We start from the raw sequence: 23,484 nt of genomic DNA, 5'->3' as shown, positions 1-23,484 counted from the left end.
GTCATTGCTGTATGTCAACATGAGGATGAGAGTTGTGCCAATAGCTGTCAAGGAAGCCATTACAAGGCTGAGAAATGAGAAAAAAAACAGTCAGAGACATACGCCAAACAATGTGCTTACTAACATTAATTGTTTGGAAAAATAAAGAGAGCTACAATGCATGCTTAATATTGGTCCTACATGAGTACAAATATATAGTCAAACATTCCACAACCATTAGTTCATACTGTGCATCATGCCTGAAATATTATTTATATTCTGAAATATAAGGAAGTTCACAGATAAGAGCTGGTTGACACACACCCGATAAATGTTGCAATATCTCAGATCTTCCCACGCTTCTTGATAGTTCTGTGTCCTTTGCAATACCTGTGTTCTGAGCCGTCCCTGACCTTTTGGGCCGCCAAGTTGAATTTTATTTGGGCCGCTCCCACTTTTTTCCATGGCTATCATCCCACATGCCCTAGCATTGCACAAGGGGTGGGGGGTGGGGGGTGGGGAGATTGGTTAGTTTGAAAAAAATAGTTGCGGTTGGGGGGTTGTTTATTTGGAAAAAACGCACACATAGCTTGCCAATATTGCTGTCCTCTTTTGGGCTCTATCCAGTGAAAAGCCACCTCAAAGCTTTCCCATTCCTCCCCCATATGCACAGCCCTGCCTGTTTTCATCACCTGTCACCTGTGGAAGGTTCATCAGGCAATCAAGGGAGCTGTGGAGTGGCTGAGTGACTCACCTTCCAAACCACTTTCAGTTTAAAGGGTTGGCAGACATCCAGGGAGAAAATAGAAGCTGGTAACTTTTTAAACCGTGCTGATGAGGGCTTTCTCACGTACGCACTTGGACACCTCCTGCAGCTTTAGCCCCATGTCAGGGGCAAACAGAATGTGCTGCCAGCAGAGGAATTAAAATAAGTGTGGTCCAAGCTGAAGCAGCGTTTCAGCTGTTTGCACCCCCTCCACCCCCACTTGTGATTGCTGGATGACCCCGTATTCCCTCCAGAGACCCCTTCCTGTTTGATCTCTTCCCTGATTCATCGCTCACCAGCTCTGCTGCTCCGGAGGTGCAGAGCTTCTAGAGGGGAGGATGTTGACTCTTGACCTCCGACTCGGATGTTTGACTTGGGGCACGGCTATGAAAAAGAGTTACAGCATTAGAGCACTAATGTAAATGCATTTGCTGGTGGGACCAGGATAAGGTCATTGGTTAAGTGCTGAAGCTAATGGGAAGGTGGTCCGCCTTTCATTCTACCCAAATGAAAAAGTGAACAAAGTGACATATTTATTTGATAAACATTTTTCTCTCTGTCGCTCATTTTTCTGCCTACCATGATGAATTTGGTCCCGAATGCACATTATCAGTGTGTTTACAAAACATGGTTCTTGTAGTAGGCAGTGTAGAGTAATGACCTTAGCGCAATGATCTTATAAAAATAACTGAGTGACCAAGATTTTGTACTTTTTAAAACAAGATACAGTAGCATTATTGTTGGTGGTTCAAGTTCCTGCTTAGTCTAATCAACTGTAAGTCACTTTGGATAAAAGCATTAGCTAAATAGTACAATTAGTGCACATTGTCCCTTTTAATGAAAAATAAATAATTGAACACTTTACACGACTTTCAGGAAGACTTCTGTTTGCTGACTGACTCACAGAAAAACATATGTTATTATAAAGAAGAGCCAAAAATGCCAAGACTGCCTGAATAACTTGTTTGTTGTTAGGTGTCAACAGAAATATTTTATCCACATTAGTCTTTTTATAGAGATAATTGTATCTTATTGATTATCAGTTGGTGTCAATTTCTCAGCCAGAAGAAAAAAAATCATAATGTAGACATCATCTTCAAAATGAGTGGTAAGTTCCAAATAATTATTGGTAAATTCTAAACACAACAGACTCACGTGCAAAGAAGGCACATGCAGTCCTGGATGACAGTACACCCATTCTTCATTCTGTCACCATCAGGCAGATGTTTTCACGTTCCAACATGTTCCATTAACTGTAAACAATTCCTTTTGTCCCTAAAGCCATTAAGCTGGTAAATGGGAATGCAGAATGGAGGCAATGAAAATGTAATGTATTTTTATCAAGTCCTTGCTTATTTTTTTATTCACTTTTAGATCAGGTAAAATCAATGTTTTCAAGATTATGCTAATTATTTGAGGCTAGTTTTAGTCAATTTTTGCCTGTGTGACTGAACTGAATTTTCAATTACTTCAGGATGAAAATAATTTCAAAGCTTTCAAGGACTATGGAAACCTTTAATCAAATCATTATTTTCAAAAAAGCAAAAACAGCAACACACCTGACACGGCAGTAGTGGAAGCCAAACAATTTCTCTAATTGCAGTTAGGATGCCTTACTAGAGCATATTTCTGTTGTGTTTCTCAGAAGGACAAGTTATGTGATAACCTTCATTTTGCTCCCCAACTATAAAAAGGCACAGAAATTGTGTCCATGTCTCTCCGACATTTTAAACAAAGGCAATCATTGAGGAGAGAAGTGTCTGGGCATAGGCTTGCCCTAGTCTGCCTTAGGCTTGCAATTAGACAGACAAAGTCAGCACAAGCAGCGAGAGGCATGCATGCCTAATTAATGTAATGGCAGTCAAACCCATTCACATACAGGGTTCTTTATCGGCCAAACTGTATATAAAGGAGCTTATTGTTGACGTGCGGTGTGCCATGCCTCACGTCTGCCTGCATACCTTTCTAGGTATGTAGGACGATGCTGGGGAACTTGATCCAGTTCTATGGCCCTGAAGGAAGAACTCAAGAGGGGCAAAATGTCATGGGCTGGATGCATTTGATGAAGACGCATAGAAGAAGAGAGCGCTAAGGTGCACCAGGCCGCTGTCTCAAAACAGAAGAGGAAAACGTTTTCTAGATCAGTTTGCCAAGTGGTTTTTAGGATCATTAATGTCTTTTTAAGAACTATAATATACTTGTAATATTATGTTGTGATAATCAATACCAGTTTGACACTACTTCATTGGTTCAGAGACTAGGCAAAATGAAAACAGTACTCTTAGAAGTCTCAAAAAAGGTTTAGCTTTATGTCCCATACAACAAAAGTTGATTACTCCCTGTGGAAATGGGCCATGTCAAAAGTGTGCTTCTAACAGGCTATTTGTATTTACCTTTCTTACTCTGTGCTTTATAGCCCAGCATAAAGGCATGTGTAAAGTACCAAAAACAAAGGGAGGATCAAGGTTGTTTTGCACTGCTTGAAGTATGACATTGACAACTGGTTTAAGCTACTGTTGTAGATTTTTCAATAATCCATTAGATTTGTTTTTTTAGAGGCCCCCATAATGGCTTCATTCTCAAGGCATTGTGAACCACCTTCAAAAGGTAAGCACATTCATTGCTTTGTCCGATATACTGTAGCACAAGAGTCACAGTAATAAATAAATTGTTGTTCCTTTTATTTCTGTGCCAGTGGCAAGCTTTCTGGTGTAGCACTTGAGAGTCTAAGAAGGAAATAATAAAGGACAAAGACAAGACAGTAAAGTTTCAGAATACTGTCCTCTTTTGGGCCACAATGAATAGTAACAGCAGTCACAGACAGCAAATGCAACATCTGAAAAGAACACTCTCTCTGCCACTTGTGGCAGCACTCCACACGGCCAAAAAGTGATCCTGAACTTAACGCACAGAAGGTTATGGTCCACATCAACAGACATTTCATTTACAGAATAATTTGATACTGACGACCTGCCCTAAGGATTGCCATTCCTTGGAACAATAAAAATGTACTTCCTTGTCTCTTTCCCTGGTGAATGATTCACAAGCAGGTGGTGTACGTCAAACAACTGGGCCATAGCACAGCCCTGCTGACAACAAACAAGAAGTATGAAAAGATTGAACTTGTTTTCCTAAGAGGATTGGCCAATTTTATTTTGTTGGTCTCTTATGGTAAATGGTTGGCGTTTAAATGGTTGGCATTTAAATTCATAGCCAATCAGTGACAGCAAGTAAAACTTCACCAATGGAGAATTTGCATAGCTTAGATTACAAACCCAGATATGAGAGTCTATGGCCCATGTTGAATGCTGGAAATAAAAAATCCATCACAAAGTACTTCACACATGCCTCTATGCTGGGCTATAAACCACAGAGTAAGAAAGGTAAATACAAATATCCTGTTATAAGCACATTTTTGACATGGTCCATTTCCACAAGGAGCAGTCAGTTTTTTTACAAATATGGAAATTACCTAAAGCTAAACCTTTTTTGAGACTTCCAAGAGAGTTTTTTTAATTTAGCCTACTCTCTGAATCAATTAAATAGTGTCAAACTGGTCTTGTTCATCACAACATAGTATTGCACAAAATATTGTTCTTAAAAAGACATTAATGATCTGACAGGACAATTAGTTATTACAGACACAGACCTGCATAAAGTGACCTTCCCTTGAACAGACAGCAACAGTTTCCTGCCATGCCTAGTTGGCATTGAGAATGGAAATAGTGCATAAGGGTGGGTCAGCCAGGGGACGAGCAATTGGATATTGCAATAACTTAATACATAAGTCTAATAAATACCCAATAGATTGCTCACTGAGTCTATATACATATAAAAATGTACTTCTGAGTAACATTGCATAAGTCCTAGATGACACATATGCCCCCTTTCCATCACAGGAACCTTTTGAGGAACTTTTTTGAGGAACTCAAGAACTAAGTCTGATGTTAGGCTTGCTAAAATTATTGAGTTGCACTCTTACTAAACCTTTTAAGTGTTTGCACGTCCCCTAGTCTAAGCCTTGGAGCTTTATTAGTGTGTTTAGGCTATTCTAAACACAATATTGTTTGAAGAGGTTGTTTTTTTTAAGCACAAAACCTTAGCTTGCCATATGAAGCTGGCTTTCTTTATGCAAACATTAATTCACAAAGGTTCATATCATTATGCTTACTTAATGTCTTGGCTGTGATTTTTAACAGGCGTACTGACGAAAACTGCATCCAAGTAGCCCAGGGTGCAGTTTATCATAATTTTACTCATAAGCAACTCTCAATTGAATATACTCTGTCAGAGCTGAGTTAACACTGGGAATTTTACTGTACAAGAGGCATTTGTATTGAGCCAGTTGTGTTTTTGAGACTGGGTACTTAAACTGAGATCACCCCTAAAGAATAGAAAATAAAAAAATCGAATTCAATTTACTTCGGTACTGCTCTTATCTGGCTGCTGTAACGTGTATCGTGGACGAGCAGGGTGCGTATTCTGCGTAAGGAGCGTGCACAAGGCGTGATATATGAGATTGGGAACTTGAAACTTTTCACGTAGGGTACTGTAGCGCTTGAAAGGCTGTTGCAAACATAGCATGGTATCAAGTATTATATGTCAGTGGCAAATGGCATCCTCCCTTAGAACTGACTCTTCTGAAAACGCCAAAGAAGAAAGAGCGTCTCTAGTGAAAACTGTTTCTATAAAAACTTCAAAAACGAACATGAGAGGTAGAGAGGAAACAGGGGAAAGACATCTTCGGTGTTCAGAGGTTACTTGTGAGAACAGTCAAAATACGGTTAACGAAGACACAGATGGGGTCTTGCCGTGCGCACTTAGAAAACCGCGTAGTAACAGGCCAAAATCCAAAGAACACAAACGATGCAGCTTTCACAACTTGGTCTTGCAGTACACCGTGCCATGCATGAACTCCTATGGTCTGTGCATTGTGGACCGTTTTCTCGGGAACAAAATTGGAGACCGAATTCTTCAAGAAGTCATACAAATTCAGCAGGGTGGGAAACTGCAAGATGGGGAGCTTGCATGCCGAAAATTAGGAACAAGCAAGTCTATTCGGGGGGACCAAGTTGCCTGGGTGGAGGGAAATGAGCCAGGTTGTGAAAACATAGGCTTTCTACTGACAAGAATGGACAAACTCATCACATATGCCGACGGTAAACTTGGGAAATATAAAATCAGAGGCAGACACAAGGTCAGTATTGCGCCCAGTGACTACAGTTTAACACCTAGTGTACCACCTGTCAGTGTTTGTAACTTTTTGAAATGTGAAATTAGCTGTATTTTCGAATTTAGGTTCTATTTCAAAAGGAAAAGTGAGTGGGTGAACTGTTGAAATGCGTCTGCAGTTGATCAATTGATTATAACATGACAATAATGTATAATAATAATAATAATAATAATAATAATAATAATAATAATAATAATAATGTTCATGACACATCATAGTGTGTAGCTCACAAATGAATGCATCACTGATATAAAGTGCCAAGCTCGAGTGACGATGTCCTACTGCAAGACCAATGCCTGGAGAACCATAACTTTCTTTGAATATCGATTGGTGTCTGTTCTTTTAATCCATATACATACTCTATTTACTCTATGTCCGTATGGTACATTTCTGTATTGGCCATGTCTATCTATAAACCAATATTTTTTATCGGCCAACATGTAATAACTGATCATATAGGCTAAACCAACCATTTAAGCAATAACTACACTAATGATGTGTAGTTATCGTCGTTTGTTAAAAGTGCGTATCGTGTCAAGGACAATTAAATTGTCATATCATAATCATAATCTCAATGGTGGAAAAATATGAAATGGCTATCTTACCTATTGTCGTGAAAGGGGAACACATTTGTGTATCATCAAAAGGCACACATTATTACAAAGAAATATAAGATTAAAGTATACTGGCCAACGCATAGTTTTACGAACACGTGTTTTTTTTTTTTTTAACTGTTTGACTTAAAAAATAATGTCACTCAATTTGAAAGATGGTATAATTCACTATATCATTTCTCATATATGCCTTGCATTTATTGATAGCAAGCGCGTACATACAATATGTGTATTATGTGGGCTAAACGCCGCACAACGTGACAGCTGATTTTCTGAAACAGCTCTTCGCTATTATTTACTTTGAGCTGCCGCGCTGCGAGTGCTACATGCGCTTGTTGGACTCGTCAATGGCGGAGGGCACGCCCAGACCGCAAATGTACATGTAGACACTCCCTCCTCACAACTTCTACATTCTGGTGGAGTAGGCTATCTAAAATTAATTTCAAAGTAATTACGAAAATAAGTGCACAAATTACAATAACATTTTGATTTAAATTTTTCGCTCAAGGAATCTATTCCATCAAGTGAGACGTCCTCAGCGTGTAAGCAACGTGCTTTGGACTGGAATAGGCAGTAGCCTATTTCATCTTTCAGACCCAGCATGAAAGTGACATTTTTGCTTATTCACTGCTCCCTCTCTTTTGTGAAATAGACTTATGCGAAATATAATGCTGAGGAAAACACTTGTAACCTACAGTTTCTCTGCAACGACGTGCGCCTGACTCCGCCCTCCAAGAGCTACTACTCATCCTGCACGTTCCACATTTCCATGTGTGTGCACGTCCCCTTCTCTCTCTGTACTGTAAATATGTCTGTAACTTCACGGACGTGCTAGAGATGCGTGCGGTGGTGGTTCCTGCTCGTTCATTTCTGCAGCCCCGTCTAGTTGGATATGTCAATATTTACTGTGTAGCATAGGCCTATAAGTGTAACTAAAAAAGTAGCCTTCAAGTTTTGACGAGGCTGCAACTTACATCACTATAGACTATTCTGTTTTGCGTTCGGGTAGATATTAGGATATATTATAAAAAGCAGGACAAAATGCTTTTGCTACAGCATATTATCAATGTCGATTTGGAGAGGTTAGCGCTGCATCGAATCGTCCCATGTCTTCTTGATTGTGGGTTCTTTTATTTGGATAACTTTCTTGGGGACTTGATTGGACAATGTGTTCTGGACCAAGTGAAAGATCTGCACGACTCGGGTATGTTGCACGATGGCCAGCTAGCTGGAGGTTGGTCTGGGGTATCCAGAAGGCACCTCAGAGGCGATAAGATAGCTTGGGTCAGCGGAACCGAAGAGGGATGCGAAGCTATTAGCTTCTTTCTGTCATTAATCGACAAGCTGGTGACACTTTGCACGGCTCAGCTAGGGAAAACCAACGTCCGAGAGCGATCAAAGGTAAGTGCGACCCATGTAGACTATTATCCATAGTCTTCTAAATTCTAAAACGGCAATTTAACATGACCATTTACATGACCAATGTAACAATGTAACGTGGTGAACTAAAATATGGTAAGCTAGGAACTATAAGACGCTAAAAGTGGCACCGTCAAATCAGAGTGGAATCATCGTGTGTAATGCATTTTTGCATCTACGTGAAGGTAGCCTGTGTCTAAGGTAAAATTTGGGTCATTACAAAACAATAAGATTCGATGAATACCAGTATAGATACCTTGTAAAATAAAAAAATAAAAAACCCCAAAAAACCACACTGTAACACAAACGAAATATGAAGTCTCTTTATTAAAGGAAAGCACTATTCGGTTATGTACACGCACGAAAACCATAACTAGTAAGTGATAGGGCGACTTTAACCCTATCTGGGTATTTATAGGGCTGTTTTCTGAAGCAGTACATCACATTTTTTACTGAACTGTTAGATAGACATTTTCTGAGAGCTATTCTTTTTGTAAAAAAAAAAAGATTGGCTCTCACACAGAGGGTAGGTAACGCTAACATTGGTTAGCTGAAAGGTTTATTGCCAAGCTGAATTAATATAAACAATATAAGCTGTTAATGAACACACATTTGCATGGATTCAACAATTTGCCTTTCATATGTTCCATTTTTTGTTTAAAATGAAAAGAATAAAAAGCGTCTAAAAGGTAGCATTAGGGTGGTACCCTATAGGTAGCCTATGTACCCCTAACCTTCCTGCTGAAGCTGGTAGCTGGTATGCCAATTTACATTGCTATCAGTTATTTTACCAGTGGCAATGCATTGTTTTAAGATATTATGGTTTATAGTAATCATGACAAAGATGGTCACATTAATAATTATTTTTTCAAAGATTATCATCCTTGCATATGCTTTTGTCATCCGGGGTGCTGAAAAAAGCACCCTACCCCTAGAAATCACCAAACGATTGTTCTACTTTGATTCTGGGAAGTCCACACCTCAGCCCGTAATAAAGTAGCAGGTGGCTGAATATGTTGCTGTGATGTCATGTGCAGTACGTGACTCCCGACAGGGCGCTGTACCACGCGTGTTTCTGTTTACACACACAGGAAGTGTGCAGTGAGCCTGCAGGAAGCACAGTGCTGTCACAGTACTCAGTCTGGGCCTATAGAACCCCATTGTGTAGCGCAGTTCCCTGAACCGTCCTCAGCCATCACAGTGCAAGGACACGATGTCAAAGTGACTTAATAACCAGGATATGCCTGAGATAATACCATAATAACGATGGTGTCATTTTTAATTGTTTGGAAGCTAAGCTTATCGGGACAAGGTATGGGTCAGTGATATTGTGAAATGACCATCTGCTCCCTTACGTTTCAACCTCGTGTTCTGAATATTCAGAACACGAATAATCATCATTCGTTTTATGATTATTACGGAATTAAACAGTGTTAGATGTAGATTTATTAGATTTAGAATTTTAAAATGATTGGTCTGAAATGTGTTTTATTGTTTGCCAAAAATACCTATATTAGAAAACCGCAATTAAATTAGTGTTTAAGGTTGATCTACATATTTCTGTCAGTGTGCTTACAGATATAAAAATATGTTTCCCATATAGATCCTCAATTATTTTCTAGCTATGTTCGGCTACTTAATAGGAATACTATTTGAACATATTAAGTATTGAAAACTGGGTCAAAATATGCTGTGTGCCATTAATTCAAATTTGAGTTTCCCCTCAGACAATAATTCATAGAGCTACTAACGGCAGCGGTGTGTTGGATTTGATGAAAGGCAGAAAGTTTGCACACTCTGTGACCTCGGGCTTGCTAATTTCCTCCTTGGCTGCCGTGAATAACGTGTGCGTGTGCGCGAGAGAAAGCGAGAGGGAGCGAGAGAGTGCCCCTGAGTTTTATAGGGTTTATATCGGGTGCCTGCAGTCTCACGCTCGACACGTAGCCATGTCATTAAAACTTCATCCACCTGGCGGGCAGCCAGCCCTCCTACACACAAATCCCCCCCCCCCACCCTCTCTCCCACTCTCACTTCTCTCTCGCATGTTCACACTGTGCTCCAACAACAGCCTGCGTGTGCGTGCCTTCTTAATTGGGTCACTCATGATCCTGTTGAGGATCTTGTGTGGCAATAGTCGGCAACAGTTCCTTTGCAGTCGAGTCCAATCATTCGTCACCCCCTAATTGTGTATTGTACTTTCAAATGGTGTTAAATGATTCAGAATAAATGGCCAGCACTCACTGACTACATGTTTTGCCACTGATTCAGTTAATGCTGAAAAAGTCAGACAGTGGACACCAAGCACCCACCACCCATATTTCCTTTAGAGAGATGAGCATATATTATTTCTATAATCAAACGCGTTCTTTCAACGCGATTGTTGTCCTTTATTATGTGGATAATGGAATGAAATGATACTCCCTACAGATAGCAGCCTTTTTTGTTATTTCAAAATGCCGTGAGATCTCAATTTGTTTTTAAATGAGTTGCAGTTTTTGGGGGCCATTGTTGAAAAGCTCCAGTCACGCACAGGTATCGGAGAGCGGCCAGCTGTGTTACTGGCTGACTGGCGCATAGCCAGAATAAACAACATCCACCTTCCTCTGTTTGTACACAGCTCCCTTATCTGTCATTTAGGTGTCCAGAGAACCGGCTGTATTACCGTCTCCACGTGGCACACGTCCAGCTGAGCGGGCACAAGTTTCAGGACCGCTTCTGGAGTCATTTCTATCCAGCAGTCATCCGTTTAAAATAATGGAATTACAGCCAACATGCTGTAAAAACTCCTTTAAAATCCCTTTTGAAGCATTTTTTATTAGTCTGCTAACAACATATGTTTTTAGAGAGATATTTTAGGAATTTAATACATTTCTTTTCCTTTCTTTTGTATTACTTTGGAATGAGCAGTTGTCTTATGTGTTGTGGAATGCCAGAAAAAGTATTTTGTAAAAAAAAATAAAGGCATGAGAATAAAAGCATGCAATTCTTATAGTAATCAAATAAAAAAGTGTTCACAAGCCACTGAAGCCAGGAGGCATTTTGAGCTAATCTTCACACTCCCAAGTTATAGCTTCTCAATTGCCAAAGCGTGAACCTGTGGTTTAGGTGGCCACAGCTGGTTTTGATGTTAGTCTTGTGTTTCGGTGCGCTGGTTGTCCTAGCAGCATGGTGTCGAAGAGAGGAGAGAGGCGCTTGTGACCCTGATCCGTGGTCAGAGATCCAGGGGAGCATTGCAGGGAGGTGCCATTTCCTTCAGGAACATACTGCAGTGAGATGATCAGCTTCCTGTTCAGGGTCACAGGGTTTATTCGCTTCCGTACCCTGCTGTGGGACATACTAGATCAAACTGTAATAGTATTTTGGTCATACGAGAGTGCCGGAGGTGGGGGATTTTTCCTCAATGGAGTTTGGGTACTGGCCATACCTTATTCCATAAATTACTTTAACTTGAAATCTTCTATTCTTCAATTGGAATAATTATACATTCATATGCTACCTCTGTTCTTGTATCGCAAACTATCTGTCTTAGAGATCTGTACCAGAAACCCTATGTACTGGACTGTGGTGCACCTTCAGTGGTACTGAGCACGTGCGAAGGATGCTTGACTCAGCGCCTTGATCAGCCGATTAGAAGGACGGGGCTAATACTGCGGCTTTCCGTCTCCTGTCTGCGCGCACGTACTCCTCGTCTCCGAAACCGCGAGGTTTACCCACTTCCACTCATCTGTGTCAAACAGCCGTTTCTCGCCCCTCCCGCTCGCCTACTCTTAGCTTTTTTTCTTTTTTAACCCCTAGTTTGTGCACAGCTCCCTTACGCCCTTAGTATCAAGGGTGAAGTACCCTTTTCTTCACACCAGCTTGAAAATGACAATGAAAATGAAATGCCTAGTATTCTACCCTTGTACTACCCTTTTGACTACGAATAATCCTGATGTCTTCTGAAAGGTAACCCTTTGGGGTTTGTTTATAATTACTCAAAGTATTACTAAATCAAAGTTACAGAAGCTCAAATGCAGTGGAAGTGGAATATTATTTCTCACTGAAAAGATTTTCTGTTTTTGTGTGGATGCAGATTATTGTGGCCAACACTGGACAAATCCCCTTTCGGGGGATTTGATGACAGTATCACCAAAAAGAAGCATTCTGCATTTCTTCTTAAGTACTGCAAGCTATGTCTTGGCACTTTTCCAAAAAGGACATTTGGAGACTTCAAAAGACACATTGAAACTAAATGATATTATGGGTTTTATGACATGTAAAATACTGTATTTTGCTTACTAAAGTTTACAATAGTTTTTATTCTGGAAAAAAAGCGTTTCTACTTACCCCCTCGCCTGTCGCCCTCCCCCTACCTCTCCCTCTCCTTGTGCTTTCCTCAGATAGCTATAGGTCACGAATATTGTAAAAAAATAAGTACAATGATCACAATAATAACATCTTGTATACTATTATATTCATTGAGGTCCATTGATTGACATTTTTGTCAAATACCCAATCCCCATCATAAACACATATTGAATAATAATACAATATTTTGAGAATGTATTTAGATAATCACTGATAAAAAATGGGGTGACAACAATGAAAATTCCCTCTATTGTGGTGGCAAAGGTGTTTTCACGGTCTTCCTGTGTTGCTTTTGAAAGCCTAACAAACTATACACCCTTGGAAATGTAATGTCATTAGCTAAAATGCTTCTCAGTCGATGCTTTAATATCATACCAGTAGCCGGTTCTAGGTTCAGCTGAATTTGAATACTGTATTTTTTGCTCATGGATGGGGATCACACTTCAGTATCAGGATTACTGATACTGGTCAGAGAAGTTCATATGTGAGCTCTTCTTGTTCCAGAGAGCCTATACAAAATGTAGGTAATAGCATTCATATGTACAAGTACTTGGACAACAATGACAATTAAAAAAGTCAATAATGGGCATTCTATCGACATTTCTCCAAGTTAGCACGTTTTTAGAATTGCATTATTATGCATTTGGTTTGCTGGACCCTTGCCGTGAAAAGGACACTGACATTGACTTATTTTGTGTAGTAGGCGAGGTCCCGCCACATTTGTTTTGCCACCCACATGTTACAAAATAAGGAACTGTTGTCGCTAAAGCAATGGCATCTTAAAATAGGTTATACAGATAGAACCATGAGTTTTAATCCTTTCAAACGGTATATCCTGTTACAATAGTGATTGAAAATTGTGCCGTTAAAAATGGAATGAACGCAAAAAAACTCACAGACTTAAGGGGTTAACGGGATTTGTTCCCATTTTTTAAAAGAACACTTTATCTGTTTCTTGTGGTTTTTTAGAGGGTGGGAGAAGTGTGGTGAATGTTTGCACACACCCTCTATGCTCTAATCTTAACAACCAGGAGGTCCGTCCTAGGCCTAGGGCAAACACTGCAGCACCCTTGAGGAATTATATGTATTAGAAATGTGGATTATGGAATTAGATTCACTCTAGAACTGAATATTACTGTGAATAATTCTAGATGTGCATTAATTCACTCTTTTCAAGGGTGGAAGTTTTCATCATTTCACTGAATGGGTTATGCAGGGTTCATGGTTCCCCTGCACAAATACTGATGAAACTGTTTTTTTATTTTTACTTTTTGTTTAAGAATTGTTTATTGGAATTATTTAATTGGTCCTTCAGGCAAGTCAGCCAGTGCCTGAGTACACAATGTACAACTTTCAAACATCGAGAATGCAGTTTCCATCAACCAAATGTGTGACTCATCAAAATAATGATTGTAGTGAATCATGCCGTCTGTGTGACTATGAAAGTACCTGGGAACTTGCCTTGCCTGGGCATTCTGTGGGTGTTGTTTCCTGAGGGGAAGTTCACTTATATTAAGCTCATAGTCATGCCTTAAAATATTAACCCAGGTCTTGCAGTTGAATTAGTGCATATGCAGTCTCATTCCCAGAATTCATTGCCTCTTTCCTATGAATAGCAGATGATTCAGTGTACTGCACTAGACACTTACAGGCTTGTGTGTGCTTCCATTCCAGGCGATGGTTGCCTGCTATCCTGGCAACGGGACTGGATATGTGAAACATGTTGACAACCCCAACGGAGATGGCCGCTGTGTTACCTGCATTTACTACCTGAACAAAAACTGGGATGCCAAGGTAAGCAGGACATTCTTCCATCTTCAGGCACTCTTCGGTTATGAAATTCAGGTTCTGTTTCAATTTTTTGACAAATGAGCTGGGATTGTAGAGTACCTGCTTACTCTAAACTCTTAATTACTTAATCACCGAACTGAATGTCTTTCATAAGCCTGTGCACATAAGGTATTTAGAAATTGATCATTTGACCCACTTCTGTGGTTTTACAGGAACACGGGGGAGTTCTGCGGATATTTCCTGAGGGGAAATCCTACGTAGCTGATATTGAGCCCATCTTCGACCGCCTCCTTTTGTTCTGGTCAGACAGACGGAATCCTCATGAAGTCCAGCCCTCTTATTCCACAAGGTTTGTGACCACTTTTAGTTGTGCACCACTTTCCTGTCTAGCAATGAGTACAAAACTAGTTCACTTAAAAGAGAATGAATCATTTATATTTCCAATGCCATTATCACTGGCTCTGATTCTTAGTATTTAATAGAATGTTATTAGTAGAACAATAGTTATTAACTGTAATTATTGTCTTCACTCGTCTTTTAATCTGTAGCCATTTATAGCCGTTTCAAGTGATACTTGCAGGATACATGGACATTCTCAACGCTGTGATATAGTGATGCATTCACATATCTGTTACTTCCATTCTTTAACTGAAAGGGCCTCTGTCTTATTTTTCAGGTATGCTATCACAGTGTGGTATTTTGACGCAGAAGAAAGAGCTGAAGCCAAGAGAAGGTTCAGAGATTTAACAGGTAGGGCTTCCATGACCCATGTAATCTTTTGCCTCGATTAAAAGTGTGTGTGTATATTATTTATTAAATGGAAATCAAGATTTTTCTATCTACAGTATGCCCAAGTGGTTTTAATAAATTCATTGTTCATAGTATCAGTTGTACCACTAATTAAGTGAGTCTTAGTAGTTGTGTAGTAGTATTATTTGTAGTAATAGTAGTAGTTTGTAGTCATTGTGGCAGAAGTAGTAGTATTTGTGTTAATGCTGGTATATCAGGGCGAGGATTAGTAGGGTTAATACCTTGTGCACTCCTGTACAGTTAATTGGTTGTTTGCTAGTATGAGCACAGTGGGGTAGATTCACCGAAGGGCTCCACATTCTATGCATCCTGTTCATCTTATTGCCCCCAAAGAAATTATTTTCTGTGCGATGGCACTTGAATCATCACGGGAGGATTACATAACTTGACTCGCAGGACAATAGCTGCTGTAGACAGAATTGGATTTCTCAAGTGAAATCACTGTTTTGTCTAATTTTTATTTATTTAATTCATTCATTTAACAGGGACAAAGGCATACAACATTCATTTATATATAAAATACAAAGTAGATGCCATGCATACAGGTTTCTAGCCATGCAACCCCTGTCCCAGGCCAGGCTAACTGTAACACACAGTGTCTACAGTGTTTGTCATATATCTCGACTGCAACCAACTGTAATAATTTTTGTTGACTATTGACGAGGTAAAAGAAGTAATTTTTGATCATTGGATGTATATTTTCAATTGAGGTGAAATGCAGTCATAGAGCATTCTTTGTGAATCTACCCCTTAAATGCTTTGTCTTAGTGAGGAAAGAAACCTTTTAGAATTTTTTATATTGGTGTATTTTTGGACGTGCTTTTCTGCTGATAAGTATTTTTTGCTGTATAGCTATGCTGTTGAAGCAGAATAGGCCTAATGATAAATATCTCTCTCAGCTTTGTCACAGGAGAGAAGCACACCCTGATTCTGAAGCTGTTGTGCCACTCAGCAGGCTGCCAGCCAAATTCCCTCCGTCCCATGGTTTTGCACTTCAGTCTGTCATTCCTTTAGTACCTCTCTCTCTAACCTGTACACACTGCACGGATGGTATGTGCTCTGTCTCACTTGATGCTGTTATGCAAAGTGCAGGAATGAGACAAATGTTCTGAATCTGGAATAGCTCTTCAGGTGATTTATCTGCAGTGCATTGTGGGACATTGCTCACAGAAACATAGTTTTATATAAACATGTTTCTGTGAGCAGATTGACAGTGAATGGTTCTTGTTCTGTGGATTATTTTCATTACTGTTTGTAACCCACCAATAGGGAGATGTTTAATACCTAATACATCCCCGTATAAAAATTTTCTCAGTATCTGTAATATCTTTGTTTCAGTACCTATCACATTTATTTTTTTATATGTGTGACAATATATGTCAAGTATATTGAAACAAAATGTATTCAGAAACATATATTTTTGGCTTGGCCTGTCTAACTGAGCTAAGTGTGGGAAAACGACCAAGGTTTATCAAGAACATTAAATTCTTAATGGTTTTATTCCATTAAATACATGCATAACACAAACCACAAAACTGGTCAAGGTGCAGTTTTGTCAAGGCACGAAAAAAAGCACAAAGATATTTGAAAATTGAATTGACGATTGAGCACTTTTTGATATGAAATGTAACTCGCCCCTGTCATTATTTTAATGTAAAATATTGAGTTATTGAGTTAAAATATTGATGTATATTAATATTATGTCTGTTCTTAGTCAAGTACTGTGTATTAAACAAGTGTGGAAAAATGTGTGTGGCCAGGGGTAATGTTAGGCATCTAATGCCTCTGTTGCTCCAAAAGTGAGGGGTGGCATTAAATGGCAATGTTAATGTTGTCTGTTGGCTACCGTGCATGTGGTGAGAAGTTAGAAAATGAATCGTGTAACGGACGTCTCACTTTACGGTGTGTGTGCGTGTCTCTTTTTAAATGAAAAACTGTGGATTCCTATTGAATGAAAAGTTGTATGCTGTAGTTATAACGTAATGCTTTAAGCCAGCTTGCCTGCTGGTCAGCAATGCTGGTGATGCATGGAAAATATTGTTGTGTGACTGTTTTCCTAATATGTGTTTCTTATGGGTGTTTGGGAAATAAATGCCTTTTGCACCACTGTGGTCTTTTATTTTTTTACAAGCTGAATTCTTTTTTTTAAAGTGTTCCAGTCTTTGTTAACAATAACAAGGCTGTATACGTATACAGAACATTATGAATTTTTATACTGATGTGATGTAGTGAACAACTTGGTAATCCTGCTTTGTGGAGTGTGCCCCAGTTCTCATGAGTTGTTTTGAGAAACATAAGCAAATCCACAGTTTATGGCTCCACCTAGTTGCCAATAACAGAAATACAGATTTAAGAAAAATATTTGTACAGTTTTTATTCACTTTTCACACCCCTGATCACCTTTCATCTAAATTGAATTAAACCAGTAAGATAGAGAATGATGAATATTGGTAAACTCTCAAACTAGACTTCAAAACTGAATAGATGCTCAGTGGCAGCAGAGAATTAGTCTTCCTCTTTCGACCACTAGAGGATGCAATTACTCTGTCATTTTATTAATTTGAAAGGTGAGTACAGAGGCAGCTAATACTCTACTGTAATGTATATTTTTATTATATAGACCCATTTTTTATCCAAAAACACAACTCCAGGACTGTTTCAAGCTTATCAAAAATGGGTGCAACAGGCAAATATGTTCAGACAGGAAAAAGAAACTGACTGGGTAAAATACATATATATGAGCAAACAAAACAAAACATCATGAATCAAGTCACTCTAGTGGTATAATTCAGTGGTAACCGTAATATCCAAACCTGACTTACTCATTGTATTTTTACTCGGCAGGTCCTTCAGAGCAGAAACAATGATGAAAATAAAACACTGAATTTTGGTACATATTTTATGCCACGGGACCATTTCAGCTAATCAATTTGAGGTAGTGATCATTACAATAACTTCTTTACAACTGAGATTTGACAGAGCAACAGAAAAGCAGTATTTAGTGAAGAAGTGTTTTTATGACAGACTGGCTCCAGTTAATAAATTATTATTATTATTATTATTATTATTATTATTATTATTATTATTATTATTATTAATATTATTATTATTTTATTTTTTGGTAATAGGATGCTAATTCAAGTAAACTGGACAAAATATATTTATAATACAAAATATACAAAATGTATTTATTTTACAGCAACGTTTTATCTAATGTAGTTCTAAACATAAAGTTTGACAAGCAATATAGATGCCATTGCCATTTTAATCATTAAACAGTCACATGATGGTCTTAAAAGCACATTAAAAGCACATTAAAGGCACAAATACCCGCTGTTGACCATGCAGTTCTGAAAACCCTTCACACTTGTACTTACGTATTGCACTGGCCCATTTCTCTGATGAAATGAATGTGATATTTGCATGTTTTGGTCATTTATGACAAAACTTTTAAACATAACACAGAAAAACACCGAACTTGTAAAGTTGCTCATTCCTCGCTCATGCTTGTGAAGGTGGTAAATTGGTGTAATCTTTTTTGACAACATAGATTTTCACTGTAAATATTAGTCAAACAACATTCATGTTATTACTACATTATTTTGATGATTAGCACTATTACTATTATCATCATTATTTCTAATGAAAAAAATAATCATGCCGTGAAAATGAAGTCACATTTGCTGGACATAAGGAAAATGTTTTTATTGAAACAACAATATTTCTGCAAACTAAGTCATTATGAAAATCAAAATCAAGAAGCTTGACCAGTCAAATCTATCAATAGGTCCCTCAAAAACGGACAGGAAACCATCAGTGTCAAAAGTCTTCTCAGAATGCAGAACACAAGGAAAAGCGGGAAGTACGCGTTAACAACATCGGCATGGACGTTCAGCAGTGGCTACTCTAATCCACTTTGAGGACTATCAGACTAATGACAACAGTCACAAGGGTGTCTCTTCATCTCTTTGTAGAACGAGAGCCTTGAGGTTCACGTTGACCTTGAGAAACAAATCTGTTACTCTCTGCCTTTCACGACAGAGGAAGGAGGGAGCAAAGAACCCGTATACAGGATAAACCCTTGAAGTATAACAGCTCAATCTCAAACAGGGTCCAGGAGTGGGTCAGCGCCATTCAATTGTATCAGGGCTTTTGTAAATGCAATGCTTTTAAGATGGCCTGGCAATTGATTCCAGCCACTAAACAACTATTAACTAAAAAAACATTGAACTGAAAAACTAGGTAAATACATAAGACTATTGTGCTAGGCCCAAATAGTGAAAAATATTGGTAATCCAAATCAAGGAATAACCCTTCCCCTAACTGTTACCCATGCTCCTGAAAATAAGCCTAAACCTGCCTCAACCATTTACCATTTTGCTAACCCTATCCCACATTCTACCAATTGTAACCCTGACTCTAATCCTAATCCTAACCCTAATTTCAACTATCCCTAACCATAATGATCTGGCTGGGCGTAAAATATGGATTTTTTATTGAAATGGTTGGAAATCAGCCAAAATATTGAACAAAAGAAACACAAATAAATCTTGAAGTAATGTATTTGAACAAAAAGTACCTTCAACAAATAAAAATCAACCCCAAATCAAAAATCAAACAGTTGGGTCATTTACATTAACCCACTTTAGGATGTTGATGAAAGCTATATAAATTGAGCAAAAACAATATGAAACCATTGTGTATTTATAGATATGCAAACAAAATTGACCACTAATTTTAAATAATTCTAAATTTATTGACGATCTGGTCCCTGCACAGGTTGATTGGTAGCAATAGCAAGAGTTCACCAACTGATTTTTGCCCTGGTATCTAAACACCCACACTGATTCTTAATGAGAACATCTGGGAGAGATGGACAGGGCATGGTCATTAGGGAGGCTTCTCTCTTTCTGTGATCTATCATTCATGGCCTTCATTTAAAATTGCGTAAAATATTTAAAATCGGTCAAATTTCTATAGGAGAGGGCCTTAGTTGTGACCTACCTCCACTGCTTGAAATCACGGAAGAAATCGAATTAATGAAAGTGGATTCTGGAGAGATTCACCTGAAATAGTTTGTTGTTCTTTGTTACTTCAATACTGTGATTCTGTGTTATCTGGGTAATTAGTTATCTTAATATTGAAAATATTATATATATTTAATGTGGGCTAACTTTAAGGGTAGGATTTTATTGTGCATAGTGCTCCACACTTAAAAGGGCAACAATGGTAGCTGTCATTGGAATATAATAAAATAATTAATAGTAAAACATGAATTTGTATGGACTTTATAATCCAGTTGTCATTTGATCAAGTGAAACTGAATTTGTATTTCACTTGACACCAGGGTTGTGTAAAATGTAAAAATTAAAAGTTTGCTCCCACTTGATACATGAGTTGGAATTTGAAATGAATCGGCCACACTCCTCCAGATGTTGAATTGACTTGAAAAAAAAAAATCCACTGTCACACAAGAGAACGCCATTACATCTCAATGCCAATAATTACATTGTGCATTTGGAAGAAATCATTTCCATATTTTCCCTTGTGTAGAATCACAAGTAATATTTCTTTTAATTTCTACTTTAGTACCTACTTGAATAGAATATCTAGATGAATGCTGTTTTAAACTATCATGTTCTAGACCTCATACTGAGAATTTAAATTGAAGGTATGGTTATTGAAAAATCATTCTGCACATGAGCACTTTAAGCATTCATTGTGAGGAGAGAATAATGAATTATTTAAATAATAATAATCATGCAATAATGTTCACAGCATTTTACATGTTGATTTATAATATGTTTAATGTACAAAGCATATTAAAATATAATGCCTTACTGTAAAGCTACACCAAAAGTCTGCATATGAATTTTCTTGAATTGTATTTAATTTAAATTATACTCTCTTTCATTCAAATTCAAATTACACGTCTGCATTCTGTTTGCGGCCTAAATTCAATTTTGAGAATTACAGTGGAATTAAGGCGACATTCAAATTCAATTCTGAATGGTGCAAAACCCTGCTTGACTCTATGCTGGCAAATACAATTTAAAAAAAAAATATAAAAGCTTGCTACAGGCTATAAGAATTTATTGGAGGGTGTTTATGTGTACTCTTTGAGTTAAACCAAGCAGCTGGAACTATACATAATGACAGAGCAAAATACAAATAGCTATGGCTTTGCTTGTGTAGATATAGCCATTGCTATTTGTCTTCCTGTCACTAAGCAGTTTATTGTGAGGTTAATCACCATGTGTAAACCAACTCCAATAATATACTATACCCTCCATTTTGGAATGACCTTGAAATTCAGTATTGTTTCCTGTTTTCTGAGTTTCAGTGGCAACATAAATCTGCTCCCATACATGTGAATGTTCATGAAAACTTGTATTATGTTCATAATATGGTTAAACAAAAATACAATGCATCATCCAATGATAACATTCTGATAACATTATTTACCAAGTCCATCTTGCTGGCCCATAGTTAACTATCATTGTGATATGTCCTCTGCACAACCGCCATGTTACCATGCAGAATGCCACGACACCTTCTTGCCATGTACCATAGTTATGGTGTTGTCCTGTTGCAATATTAGGTGACTGTACTGCGTCCTTTAAAAATGTATTGTTAGTGTGTGAAGACTTGTTGCCATGGCTACTAACTGTATGAGGTCTGGTTGCTATGGGAACTGACAGAATGAAGCCTTGTCGGAATGTGTGCTGACTGGCTGTAAGATGTCTCGACGTGGTGTATTTTCTCAGCTACAGTACAGATGGATGATGACTCCGCTTGGGTTGCTCAGTCGGACATCCTTCCTTCTACCTGTTTACCATCTAGCTTCCCTTGAAATGCTTAACAGCAGTTCAATACCGTAGTGACACTGCAACACATATTCTGGAAATGCTATTCCATGATTTACTCCTCCAATTTCTGTTAAAAATGAAGCGTTTGCTTACCAGATGCTTGCATTAAGAACAATTTACGGAGCTTATAATTCACACACAGATTTGGATATTTACAGCAGCATTTCTGACTGAATGCCTTACTTAGGTGTACAACAGCAGTGTCTATTACCTGTTACCATCTGTTCACAAACAGCTCCCTGTCCACTGTTCCAGTGTGTTGCTAAAATGCAATGCCTTTAACTCCTTCCTTTTGGAGGTTTTGCCACTTGTATCTTTCTGAGCATACATAATGCCTAAATAGGCTGCCAACTACTGTGTCTTCAAAATATGTATTGTCTACTAAACATACTTATATTAGCACACAATGTGCTCCCAAATGCAGACCTTGAGAACACTGGATGAGAAGATGAGTTAAGTAGGCAAAACGCAGTGCATTCTCATATACATTTCCGGGGCTTCGCTCAGTGTATTCACAAGCAGACTTTTCAGGAAGTAAACCATAGAGGAAGATGCAGGGATTTTTATGACACGTCTTACAACGCTTCCACTGTACTGTTGTCGCAAAACATCATGGAGGATATGTCGGACAGTCTTCAGTATGTTTAGAAGACACTACATATTTTGAGGACACAGTAGTTTCGGGCATGGAAAGACATTTATCATCAACACTACATTCAGAGAAACTGTTCGCCAACTTCACCACTTGCTCATCTTGTGCACTAGATTTACGTATGCAACCGTCGGCAAGTAAGCCATTCTGGACAAGGTCAATGACTGATTCAGAAATTTGAATGTGTGAAATGAGTAGCCTACAGGACTATAGAATTATCATGGTTGGTTTACAGAAGGCTTGCTATCTGGCTGGAAAGGCTCTAACTCAAAAGAGCTGTGGGGAGCGGGGAAAGAGATTTATGCTCATATTTGTAGATGGTCATGGACATAAGAGGGAGGCCTCCATTACTGCTGGACTTTCTGGACTAAGCTGATGATCGAATTGTCAGCTGAGAAGACAGCTTAACCTTCCACCCTCCACCAAAGACAATCCCCATGCAAGCACACAATACCCCATTTGTACATATCACCTTCACATCTGTCTGATCAGCAGTGTATGGAAGCAGTGAGCAGAGGCCCTGGTGGACAAAATTGAGAGGGTATCCCTCTGCACCAAATGGATTTAGCACCAGTGGAGCTAAAGTAAGTGAAATTGTATTCAATGCGAATAAGCATGGAGGAATCCACAAAGGTCATTACCGTTGATTTGCCCGCTCAGGACAAGCACCTCATGTGGTTCAGTTGGTTAGAAAATCCACATTCCACCTAAAAAAGGCTTTGCAACAGTGAGACTCCCTCTTTTCGGACCATAAATACGGATGGTCAGCAACAGTTTTTATTTATTTAGAGTTTATATTCTTGAAGGTTCGGCCAGAGCTGCCCAACCCTGTTCCTGGAGATCTACAATGGTAACCCTGTAGGTTTTTATTTCATATCCTAATTTCCCACACCTGACTCGACTCAACTCTATATTATTTTAATACACTCGAGTATGTTTCATCTCCATATGGCAGGGATCATCAACTCTGGCCCTCAAATCCAAATCCAGCCCTGGTTTCCTTT

General features: G+C 38.6%; 1 protein-coding gene across 2 annotated transcripts; it reads left to right on the top strand.

The window, feature by feature from the left end:
* The first annotated feature begins 5,267 nt into the window (after positions 1-5,267).
* Positions 5,268-17,065, top strand: egln3 (egl-9 family hypoxia-inducible factor 3). 2 transcript variants are annotated; one of them, XM_061245175.1, is made up of 5 exons: positions 5,268-5,942; positions 14,033-14,152; positions 14,362-14,498; positions 14,826-14,899; positions 15,859-17,065. In XM_061245175.1, exons 1-5 carry the CDS (start codon positions 5,328-5,330, stop codon positions 15,885-15,887), a joined length of 975 nt encoding a protein of 324 aa, XP_061101159.1. In that variant the 5' UTR covers positions 5,268-5,327; the 3' UTR covers positions 15,888-17,065. The 2 variants fall into 2 exon arrangements, with proteins under 2 accessions (XP_061101159.1, XP_061101167.1); XM_061245183.1 differs by lacking the exon at positions 5,268-5,942 and adding an exon at positions 7,058-7,993.
* The last annotated feature ends 6,419 nt before the right edge of the window (positions 17,066-23,484 follow it).

Source organism: Conger conger, chromosome 1 (genome assembly GCF_963514075.1).
Source record: "Conger conger chromosome 1, fConCon1.1, whole genome shotgun sequence".
Lineage (NCBI taxonomy): Eukaryota > Metazoa > Chordata > Actinopteri > Anguilliformes > Congridae > Conger > Conger conger.
This window is presented reverse-complemented; position numbering and strand designations above follow the sequence as displayed.

Bases quoted from the DNA above. Each gene is read 5' to 3' on its own strand.
- egln3 (XM_061245175.1), top strand. From the start codon at position 5,328: ATGGTATCAAGTATTATATGTCAGTGGCAAATGGCATCCTCCCTTAGA. The intron at 5,943-14,032 runs GTCAGTATTGCG...CTTCCATTCCAG, and splicing joins AAATCAGAGGCAGACACAAG to GCGATGGTTGCCTGCTATCC. The intron at 14,499-14,825 runs GTTTGTGACCAC...CTTATTTTTCAG, and splicing joins CAGCCCTCTTATTCCACAAG to GTATGCTATCACAGTGTGGT.